This window comes from Babylonia areolata, chromosome 2, assembly GCF_041734735.1.
Source record: "Babylonia areolata isolate BAREFJ2019XMU chromosome 2, ASM4173473v1, whole genome shotgun sequence".
In the NCBI taxonomy this organism is placed as follows: Eukaryota; Metazoa; Mollusca; class Gastropoda; order Neogastropoda; family Buccinidae; genus Babylonia; species Babylonia areolata.
In genome coordinates, this window is record NC_134877.1 from 25484690 (window position 1) to 25496765 (window position 12076).

General features: G+C 45.0%; 1 protein-coding gene and 1 non-coding gene across 4 annotated transcripts in view; one reads left to right on the plus strand and one right to left on the minus strand.

Moving 5' to 3' along the window:
• LOC143299451 (regulator of G-protein signaling loco-like) overlaps positions 1-10100 on the minus strand; it is a 107116-nt gene extending 97016 nt beyond the window's left edge. For 2 of the 3 annotated variants that reach the window (XM_076612672.1, XM_076612662.1), the window contains exons 1-3: positions 9215-10100; positions 1646-3777; positions 66-323 (exon numbers count right to left, since the gene is read on the minus strand). In XM_076612672.1, coding sequence (XP_076468787.1) covers positions 66-323; positions 1646-3777; positions 9215-10052 — 3228 coding nt within the window. In that variant the 5' untranslated portion in view covers positions 10053-10100. Of the gene's footprint in view, positions 1-65; positions 324-1645; positions 3778-5712; positions 5867-9214 lie in introns of those variants that run through there. The other variant, XM_076612680.1, reaches the window with a different exon arrangement.
• On the plus strand, positions 6811-6882 carry Trnae-cuc (transfer RNA glutamic acid (anticodon CUC)). Its single transcript has one exon. It is a non-coding gene; the product is annotated as a tRNA-Glu (tRNA).
• Positions 10101-12076: the final 1976 nt, after the last annotated feature.

Consider the following 12076-nt stretch of genomic DNA (forward strand, 5'->3'; position numbering starts at 1 on the left):
AAACACACTGACGCACACAAAACCCACATTCACTCACTGACAAATGCTAAGTTGGGTCAACTCACCTGCTTTCCAAGAGCGAACCCCTCCGAAAAGCGGCGAGGATTCTCATCTCCGAAATCCAGAACCCGGTCCTTGTTGAATTGGGAGATGATGGTGCGGACGAAAGGATCGTCTTCACTCTCTGTGTCGTCTTCGTCGTCATCAGGGTCCTGGTGAGGAAAGTAGGCAATGGGGGGCGCCGAGGGGGAGCGAATCATGTCGCTGGGCTGTGGAAAGGCGCGAGGACTCAGCTTGCCAAAACCCACGTCCACCATCTCACTCTGAAATTTTTTTTTTCCCCAAAAAACAAAGGGTAAGTGTGGTGATAAAATTATGTGTGACTACCATGACTATGATTAGCACGAGTTAGAGTGATGATCATGTGGAATGTTAATGTGATGATACATATATATCTCTGCATATATAAGTAAATTCCAGTACTGTCCTAATGCATTTCATGATAACTTTTTTAAAACTTTATTTGTTATAACAGTAAAGTTCTGCAAAATTTGCAAATGAAAGATAGCTAATTTAAGATTAGAACAGTAACCTGAATGCGCAATCTGCAGCAGATAACACAATCTGAAACTACAAAACAAAATTACTAATTACAGTTTGAAATTCAGTATCATGAATACAAAAAAGATAGAATTAAAAAATATCATATACATCAATAGAGTTTTGATATATTTTATCATATTCTCAAAGTTTTAAACAATGACAGAGAAACCTGATTTGCTTTCAATGTGGATGGTCCCCATTTTAGTGACAAAGAAAGAGAAAAAAGAAGCGTCTGCAACCTGAGAGCAGTTTCAGCCAATGTCTTAGCAACTGAATAACCAGAACATTGTATATTTTCTGTGCATGCACTGGTCAGGTCTTCGTACCTGTATGAGCAGATCTGGCCATGTGTCGAACCATTTCTTGATCTTCTCCAAGAAAACATAAAAGGTTTCTGAGTACCAGGCTCGATTTATCAGGGAGTTTCAGTTTCAGTAGCTCAAGGAGGCGTCACTGCATTCAGGACAAATCCATATACGCTACACCACATCTGCCAAGCAGATGCCTGACCAGCGGCGTAGCCCAACGCGCTTAGTCAGGCCTTGAGAAGGGAACTATGACAAGATGTTGCAATGCCCAGAACATTCAACTTTCAAGTCAAACAGTTTCCTGCAAGAAACTGCCAAGACAGTGACTAAGAACGTCAGTATTGGTAAGCTGTATCTATAGTATAAAAAAAGCCCTTCAGCACTGCCAAAAGTCTCCAAATGAGAAAAGAACGTTTGTTGATGGAAATTATGGAAGTGAACAGAACCAGTTAGAAAATACCTGATCTTCTCCAATCAGTTTTCAGAATCACCCAGAGAAGTAGAGGGGGACGGAAATGATGTAAAATAAATGTCACTGTATGAATTAACTCAAAAGTAAAACAAACGAAAGTGTTGCCCAGTTCCCCAAGGCAAGGCAAGGAATTTTCGTGTGCCCCCTGGAGGCACTGAAACATTATATGCATTCATCTCTTACACATGTCCTGTAAATAAAAAGAGTGATGTCAAAAGCTAGAAATAGGTTCATTCGTTCAATCATTCAATACACAACCAACCTGCTGACGCCGCCCCCTGGCCCTGAGAGGGGCGGACACGGGGCGGGGCACCTGGAAGGCGGAGCGCGCGGCGTGGCTGGCCTGCACCTGGCTGGACACCTGGGACTCTCCGTCGCTGCTGATGGCCTGCTCCTGCTGCAGCTGCTGTTGCCGGGCCTGAAGAAGACGCTGCATGCTCTGCCGCAGGCTCTCCGCGCTGGGGTTCCGCTCCAGCCCGTCCGTGGACGTGGCCCGCGGGAGGCAGCGGGTGGCTGGGTCGGGCATGGCCCGGGGGGTCAGCTTGTCCACTCGGCCTTGACCCTGACCCGCCCAGCATTCCTCGCTGCTGGAGGAGTTGTTCAGGCCCCGCCGCACCTCGAAGGCGGACATGGGCCGGTGCAGACTTCTCGGCGTGTGGAAGGCATAGACGCTGGGAGACAGGTGGTGCTGCTGGAGGGAGCTCAGGCTGCGGGTGGTGCTCAGGCTGGGGGTGCTCACGTTCCTGGCAGCAGCGTTGTCGTTCATCGAGGGCTGTCCACTGGCAGCCACTGCCTCCTCTTGCATGTCCACCACACACACCTGTTCATTGTGGGCCTCCTCTCGCCCGAAGCCCAGCCCGCTGTCGCTGTTGCTGCTGTTGCTGCTGCTGCGCTGCGCCGGCCTGGAGGGGTCGGTGAAGGCGTGGGACTGGATGATGTCGCTGTCCAGCTTGGTGCGGGGCCTGTCGCGGTACAGGTTGGCGATGCACAGGATGAGGTGGGTGGGGGAGTGGGGGAACTGGCTGCAGTGCTGGTTGTCTGGGCTGGGCGTGCAGGTCAAGTTGAAGGCTTTGGCTTTGTGCACGTGCAGCATGTGAGGACTCATGTCGGGGTCGACCATGAACACATGGCATGAGCTGCTCGGAGAACCATCCGTGTGGCCGCTGAATTCGCTGATATCATCGGAAACGCTGTTGAGAGTTACGATACCAAAAAAGCGTTTGTCATCAGGGCAGATGCCACTGAAGGCCAGCTTATCCACCGTGTAATGTGCCACTGTGCCTCCTATTCCGTTTGACAGTCGCACTCCTGATGCATCCACTTCCATCAGCACCAAAGTGTGGATCTTTTGTTCCACACGCAATCGCCTTACTGCATTTCTCAACTGCTGCAATTGCTGGTTGGGGCGATTAAGGTTGCCTGGTAACTCAATGGAACCAATATAGCCCACAATAGCTCTGACTTCAGTTTCAACTGCTGGTGGAATACCATCTTCATCTTCTTCTCTTTCTGCCACTTCTGGGACTGCTTCAGCTTCTGTTGCAGTCTCATGTGATGAAGAAGCCACTGTTGCATTGTCATGACTGCCTGGCGGAGCATAGCTGGGATTCACAGATTCCTGACTTCGTGATGGTGGTCTCTTGGAAGTGGCTGAGGAGATTTTAGCTGTGGAAATAACAGGTCCGTTCTGCACAGTGGCCATGGTAAAGGCCAAATTTTCCCCAGACATGTCTGTTGTGCTGCTGTCTGTAATTTTACCATAGCTGCTGGAATGCCGTCCAATTCTTTCATAGACTGGCCGTTTCCATCCATACATAGCGTCCATGTAGTCATGGCGACTTCTGTCTTCGCTGAGTGACGACCCAGGGGAAGTCAAACTGGTGGACAGATCAGAATCCGCTCCGACAGGAGCATGGTTTCTGTACGGTCGACCATGGCTCCCTCGTGTGTCCACCGGCCTCTGAGGCAAGGGACGAGATGCAATGCTTGCTTTACCCCCAAGATCCCCCTGAGACTGGCGAAATCGTACCCTGTTGGGATACCTGGACTTGCTCCGAGGTAGATAATCATCCTCTGACGAATCTGAGCTGTTGTAGTTTTCAGCCACCTGGAGGTCCAGTGTCCCTGTGGACTGCCCGACCATGCGGACCACATCGTCATGCGGGGCATGGGCCACGTTCATTCCGTTCACAAAGTACAGGTAGTCCCCGGCCTTCAGCCCCACCATTTCTGCCGGGCTTCCAGGAACAATGCAGCTGAGCACACAGGGATGCTGACCGGAGATGGTGAAGCCATAGCCATGACGTCCTCTTGACACCTGCACACTTTTTATTCCATGCCCCATTGGCCGCTTCTTGCGGCGCCGTGAAGTGTGATGTCCGTACATGGTGGATTCTGCCCACAAGGTTAAAAAAAAAAAAAGAAGAAAGAATGAAAACCACATAATGGAACACTTTAATTTGCCATAAACCAGTCAAACTCAAAGTGACTAGTTTTGAATGAAAAAGAAAGACACTGCTTTTCTGTGAAATAGTTTACTTCTTTAGTTATTGCTGTGGTGTATACACGTACAACTAACTTAAAAAGAAATGTTCAAGTAAAACTGACTTTCAGTTCATAAGCATGAAAAAAAAAAATTCTTGTAACAGCTGGAAAGATAAAAACTGAAACCCATTAATCTTTCGAAAGATAATATTCCTTCATAGCTTCCTGAATACCAACATCACAAATATGTGATACCCAGACAGTAATCATTTATGTTGTTGGCTTACTTACTAGCATTATGTAAAATACAGACCAGCTAAAAAACTAAATTCCAGTCGGCTCTTACAGATGGAGATATTTTTCATTGTTTAGCATGCATACTAACTTTTCAATGACAGTTTTAACTGTAAACAAAATGTACATCATGTATTGTTCTCAGACTAATGCTTGAATTCTTATAAAATGTGGCCATGATACAAAGCCTTACTTAAATTACTGAACAAGACTTTACCAGTTATAATATGTGTGATAAGTTAGATTTTACGAATGTATCACAGAAGTACAGAACTGTCAGTTAACATCACAGAAGTCAAACCTGAAACTAGTGAAAGTGAAACGGAAAGTAATTTTCTTTTTTTTTCAGCTTTGGTCTACAGTTTGGTCTAAAACCTTTATGTTCACTTCTAGTTCTAATATATATATATATATATATATATATGAAACAGAAATTTTATAGATTCCTATGTACATGTTCCAAAATTTACTACACATGTTTTGTTACTAAATCATGATTTTGGCAATCATTAATTTACAACAAAATTTGAAAAACAGCGATCAATGAAAAAAAATCACTATCAATCAGGAATTAATATTATTCACAAACCAATGAGAGTGAAGTACTCTTACAATCAATATTGTGCTGTGAAACTGCATACCCTGATCATTACAAGTGTAAAGTTCTGGTAACACATGTGAATGAGTGCTCTGTGTAAAATTTCAAGTTCAAAAGTCAAACACTCAAACTCTGGGTCTTGATACATGTAAAATCAGGGAAGTTATGATCACACACAGGATGACTCATTTAGAGACTGCCTTAAAGAAAAAAATCAGACTGGGGATACTTGGATTGATTAGGCTGAGAGAAAGCAGAATTTTGCAGTAAACAGAGAATTCTTAACTTTAAAAAGCAAGAGCAGTTTATTTATCCAAACAAATATATCCAAACTACCAAAGCAACAAAGTGTAAACTTCAGCAAAGCTCATTCTGGGACTGAATTATGCTAAATTTAAAATTAAAAAAAAAGCTTATGGCTTGACTGGACACATGGAAAGGAAAGTGGGTGAAAATGGACATGTGACAATGTAACAAAGTTGCGGCAGAATAATCGACATGACGATTGAGGCTGTCAACTGGATATTGATGATGAACATGTGCTACACACAACTGACACATGCACGTGAGCGTTCTAACCACAGCAAAAATAACACTAAGGACACGTTGTACTTAGAGTGTCTGACTGATCAACGGAAATTTAAAACGGTTTTTTTCATATCTTGACACTGCGAATCAAGAAAATACCTGTGGTTACCTGAGCAGGTACCCCCACCTCTCCACGGTCTTAAATGTCACTTCGAGCAATAGTTACAAAATGCACATTTAACTAGTCAGTCTACTGCTGCTATTCGAGTCGATTGAAGGGATCGGGATAAAAGGCATTAACATTGCATGAAGTGGGCAAGAAAGTTCACACCCGTCAGTGAAAGAAATCGACAACTGGAACGGACAGGTATGTAAACATCACGGAAGTCCGCACACTGGGTCGTTTAAATATTCATGTCACTTACATCGTCCGGTCATTCGGCCCAGCGAATCAGGAATATGTAAACAACGATGAACTATTAGTAATCGGCGAATATTCACTTTGTTTTATCACATTCTTTGTGTGTTCGATGTCGCAGGTGGTTGTTTTGCCAATTTCCGTCCACCATCATGAAAAAAGTTGTGAACGGTGCAAACAGAGTTCTGATTGGCTGATTTCAATCAACGTCTGATGGGTACGAAATTCAAGTGAGAATCAAAGTCAGCGGCATAAATACATGTAACGGCTGACCCCGTATTCAAGTCGATCAAATATATGCGTACACTGCACGATGGCAGTTTGTAAGGATCTTTCTATTTGCAGTCATGCTGTAAACTGATAGAATGGCGTCCAAATAAAAGTAAACATCACATTAGCCGACCGAAGGGACATAACACTATATCCCAAATCTTGTGTGAAATTACTGTCGGAAGATTATTTCCCTTGATCTTGAGGCGTGGCTGGTGTGTGTGTGTGTGTGTGTGTGTGTGTGTGTGTGTGGTCCACAGTTGTTGCTTTTCCATTATCTGCTGTCTTTGGCAGTCTTTTGCCCTTAAAAGCTAGAAAATATGTATGGCACAGAAGCTTTTCTGAGAGATTCCTGTCGCCAGGTCGTTCATCTTCTCTTCCACCCGGAGTTTCTCGTCCGAAGTCAGAAGAAATAGTTTATTGAGCCCAGCCAACGACACATTTAGATAAAAGCCATGTCAGTGCATGAGCTTATGAGTCCGTGACTTATAAGTCTGTGAGCTCAACGTTACTTTTCCGATGAGGAACTCTGTTGTAAGTCAGTGTTACACTACATGCATGCAGGACTGGCCAAAGGGAGGAAACTGCTCCCGTACAATGCTCTCCATGAGTGATGTTCCTTCCTGTGGCTGAAAACCGGTCACACAACAATCGTGGTCGATTGTGCTTCGTTTATTACCTCTAATGATATATTTCTGAACGTACAAAATATTTCAGCTTTTTCTCCACCCATTGATGAGCAAAAAGATCTGTCTGAGACACATATTGAAAAAATCCTTGAGCTCTTTGATTCTAGAATTTGTTGTTGATCTTCTTGTCTCAATGCTGAAACATGTCCCAAGTGGTCTAGTGGTTAGGATTTCGCGCTCTCACCGCGACGGCCGGGGTTCGATTCCCCGCTTGGGAATTTTTTTCCCTTGATTTTTATCACATTTAGAATTATTATTTTAGTCTTTTGTTGTTGTTTTTTTCTTAAATCGTTTCATCCCCTTTCGAAATCATTTTAAAGGTGATAATAGTAATAATGATAATAACAATCAAAATAATAAAAGAAGTTGGCTCCATTTCAAAGTCTGACCAGCACAATGGGTTTCTGCTGGTTTTGTGCTCTTTTTCTTATATATATATATATAATTTATTTAAATAGCAGTTGTAAAGCATATGGATTAATCTACACGTTTGACACCGTCCCGTGTAGCAGTCGCCTTCTGATGTTTTCAGTTCTTGCCGTGAGGACCGCTGGGGTTTTTTGGTGGTTTTTTTTTTTGGGGGGGGGGGGGGGATGAGGGGGGGGGGTTGTTTTTGTTTTGTTGTTGTTGTTGTTGTTCAACGTGCTTTTTTCAGACGTAGCTGACATCTCATTCGCAAAAAGAGGTGAAGAGAGGTATATATGCGTTTTCTGTGATGTCGGCGATTCATAACCGTTCACATTAGTGCACATACGCCATCAGTCTACTGGAAGTGGGGCCTCCCGGGTCAAGGTTTGTGGTCACGGTGATGTATCCAGTGTTTGTGTCTGTTCTTTGCTTGTTTCGTTTGTTTGTTTGTTTGTTTGTTTTTTGTTTTGTTGTTTGTTGGTGTGTTTTTTTGTTGTTGTTGTTGTTGATGTTTTTTGTTTGTTTTGTGTCTTTGGGTTTGTTTGTTTTTTTGTTTGGTTTTTTTGTTTTTTGTTTTTTGCTTTGCTTTCTCTTACTATTTGTTTATGTATTTGTTTGTTTCTTTGTGTGTGTGTGTGTGTGTGTGTGTGTGTGTGTGTAATCATTCATATCATTATTATCAGTCATTATTATTATTACTACCATCATCATCATCATTGTTTGTTGTTTATTGTTATTGTTTGTTTGTTTTGTTTTGTTTTATCTCGCTTTTGTTTTTCGTTTTTGAAATTTTTTCTCTCAACTGTTTTTTTACAGTAGTTCTACTTTACTGTCTCCGCGGGCTTTTTTCTTCCGTTTTTCTTTTTTTGTTTTGTTTGTTATTTTGTGTGTTGATGTCGTTGTTGTTGTCTTTTTGAAATACGAAAATATCATCACCAAGATCTAGTATTTCTACTGAGTTTGGAGTTGTATATTCCATCGATATCTTATGATAAATGGATTTTGGTATCATGTCCAGGTTAACATATATATATATATTTTTTATTCTTATATATTTCTCTTAAACGTACATCTTATTATTTCAAGTACGTGTATACAAAGAGTATGGAAGACATACGGACACACACACACACACACACACACACACACACACACTGACACACACACACACAGAGTGACACACATACACACGCACGCACGCACGCACTTCAGTTTCAGTTTCACAAATAGGCGTCACAACGTTCGGACAAATCCATATACGCTACACCAGATCTGCTAGGCAGATGCCTGACCAGCAGCACTGATAACCCAACGCGCTGAGTCTGGCCTTGAGTGTATGCATACAGTAAGTATATATTTGTGTACCCATCCAGTCAGTGATTTCTTCTACAGAATTTTGCCAGAGGACAACACTCTCGTTGCCATGGGTTCTTTTCTAGTGCACCGCCAAATGCGTACTGCATACGGGACCTCGGTTTATCGGTGTGGACCAGGGTGTGGGTTTGCCTCACCAAGGTTTTAATGCATCAATGATTCACAGTGCCTGATTGTTGTTGTTATGCATATGTGTGTGTATGTGTGAATGTGTGTCTGCTTTTTTTTCTTCTTCTTAACATTTATTTGCTTATTTATCATCATTGTTGTCTTTTTTATTTATTTTATTTATTTATTTATTTATCTATTTATTTATTTTATTTTCATTATTATTATTATTTATTAATTAATTAATTATTTTTTTCTCAAGGCCTGACTAAGCGCGTTGGGTTACGCTGCTGGTCAGGCATCTGCTTGGCAGATGTGGTGTAGCGTATATGGATTTGTCCGAACGCAGTGACGCCTCCTTGAGCTACTGAAACTGAAACTGAAACCTCGGTTTATCGTCTCATCCGAATGACTAGACGCTCAGTTCGATTTTCCAGTCAAACTCGAGAGAAAGGGCGAGAGCCGCAGGATTCGAACCCAGACCCTCGCGGACTCTGTATTGGCAGACGGACGAGCGTCTTAACCATTCTGCCACCCAGTTCCTGCCTACACACACACACACACACACACACACACACACACACACACACAGACACACACACACACACACACACACACACACACACACACCACAACCTCAGAGCCACCTCCAGTTCTCACCCAGTGTCGCCACATCGCTGCCCAATGACATCACCGTGACGTCACTGCCGCTGACAGCTGCCGCGGCGGTCTGCTGACCCTCACCGCCCAACATGGCGTGCACATGGTAGTGACAGCGGGGGGGTTCCGAGCCCTCGCTGAAAGCCTCGGTTTCCTTGGCAGCAAAGACAGCACCATCTCTGTTGTGGCTGACCCTGTGGCTTCCACCCCCCGTCGCCGCCTCTTTGGCGATCGTTGTCGCCGCTCTCCTGGGAAGCCTCGGCGAGGAGGTGGCCGTTGTTGTTTTCACAGACGTCGCTCGCTTCGGGACCTTCGGTGAGGAAGTCGCCGTGGCCTTCTTTCTGAGACCGGCAGCAGAACCTGGGCGGAGAGTGAAGTCGGACGGATCTGGAACGATGCCGGACTGGGAATGAGAGATCCTGGGCAAGGGATCTCGAGAAGGAAGGGTTCCGGCCCCTGAAGAAGAAGAGGAGGAGGAGGAGAGGGAGGGTGGGCCTTGAGTGGTGGTCAGGACCTGGGAGGTCTGCGAGGCCCCCGACGACAAGGTCCCTTGGGAGGTCGGGGTGGTGGTGGTGGTGATGGTGGTGGGGGCCTGGGGGAACTGAAGAAGAGGCGGAAGCGGTGACGGGGATGGTGACGACACCGCTCCCGCCCTGGACCTCTCCTCGGCGACATGGTGGCCGTGAGATGCAGACCCACGAACAGGAAGCGGGGTGAGGGAGGCCGAGCGGCGAGCGGAGGAGGAGGAGGGTCGTGGTGGACGTTCCTGACTGGCGCTACGAGGCGAAGCCCGCTGACGGCTCTTGGCGCGGTCAGGGATGTAGCGGAAACGCAGCATGGCATGGCGTCAGGGACGGACGGGACAGGACAGGCGTCAGGGCGGGGCCGCCTCAGGCATCGTCACCGGCTGCCAACACACACACACACACAACACAGGGCATTGAACTGACTGGAAGGGGAGTTAAACCACCTTATTGGCTCACGCCCTTAAGGTCAAGTTGTTCAGGGTTTAGGGTCTTGGGATATATGCTCTTGTTAGACACATGACTGTGGAAAGGAAGGGGGAGGAGCGGAGAAGAGGGAGGGTGGAGGAGGGGGAGGGGGGTGTTGGGGAAAGGGTGCGGGGTGGAGAGGTTGTGGGCGGGGGGGGGGGGGAGGGTGCAAGGGGCGGAGGGTGCAAGGGGTGGATAATCATGCATGCATGTACCACAGAGCATAGAGGACAAAATATGACATCTTTCCGAGCCGTGGTGCAACAGAAACCTTTTTTTTATGACACAGATTTTTATCATGATTCTTCTTCTTTTTTCTTCGTCATCATTGAAATGTCTTCCTTAAAAAAGTCATATTAATATATCGTCGCTGATTGCACTGGGAACAAAACAACATCACCCACGCGCGAGCGCGTGCGCTCACACACACACACACACACACACACACACACACACACACACACATCCACCCTTGTCCCTCCCTTTCTAAGCTCCTGCAGCACACTGATGCTGAATTTTACTTTATTACTATCAATGAGGACAATACGTGTGTTCTTCTTTTGTCATGTCATATCAATATTCATTGTGGTGTCGTCTTTCGCCTTTTGTATATATATATACTTTTTTTTTCATTAAGGAAATTTTTTTTATATAGAAATTATAATCTTAAAGATTATATAATAAGTTTCAAATCGAAAACATACGTGGAAGAATAACCCCTCTCTCTCTCTCTCTCTCTCTCATTCTGTGTGTGTCTGTGTGTGTGTATTTGTATTTGTATTTGCAATTCTTTTTATCACAACAGATTTCTCTGTGTGAAATTCGGGCTGCTCTCCCCAAGGAGAGCGCGTCGCTACACTACAGCGCCACCCATTTTTTTGTGTATTTTTTCCTGCGTGCAGTTTTATTTGTTTTCCCTATAGAAGTGGATTTTTCTACAGAATTTTGCCAGGAACAACCTTTTGTTGCCGTGGGTTCTTTTACGTGCGCTAAGTGCATGCTGCACACGGGACCTCGGTTTATCGTCTCATCCGAATGACTAGCGTCCAGACCACCACTCAAGGTCTAGTGGAGGGGGAGAAAATATCGGCAGTTGAGCCGTGATTCGAACCAGAGCGCTTAGATTCTCTCGCTTCCTAGGCGGACGCGTTACCTCTAGGCCATCACTCCACGTGTGTGTGTGTGTGTGTGTGTGTGTGTGTGTGTGTGTGTGTGCGCGTGCTTGCGTGCGTGTCCCGATATATGTACCAGTCACACAGCCGAACTGCGAGCAGCATGATATCAACAATCAACAACCATCTACCTGAAGATCTAGTCATCAGCGCCATCCACATGTAATATGCGGCTTCTGTTCAAACGTGTGTGTGTGTGTGTGTGTGTGTGTGTGTGTGTGTGTGCGTGCGTGCATGCGTGCATGTCTGTGTGTGTGTGTGTGTGTGTGTGTGTGTGTGTGTGTGTGTGTGTGCAGTGCGTTTTTATATTGATATGCACTTGTATGTATCCTAATTTCTACTGTATCTGTGTTTGTGTATGATTTTCGATTTATGTTCGTACCTTGTTATGTACTATCCCCCCCCCCTTCCCCTCCACTTCCACCCCCCAATATTCCTTTTGACCCCAGTACATTTGGTAATAAAGACATGTTCTATTCTATTCTACTCTATTCTATATTGGATGATCCTCTAAGCCACAAGATAATCTCCTTGCGCTCATAAGACCTTCAGTCAGAAGGTCAGTGCGGTTGTCACAGCAACCAAAAACACTTATCAGATGATCCGTAATTAATTAGTGCATTGATCAAGGGAGGATTTTTAGGGTGGATCAGTGCTACATAAGTTCACTCACACACACACACACAAACACACACACA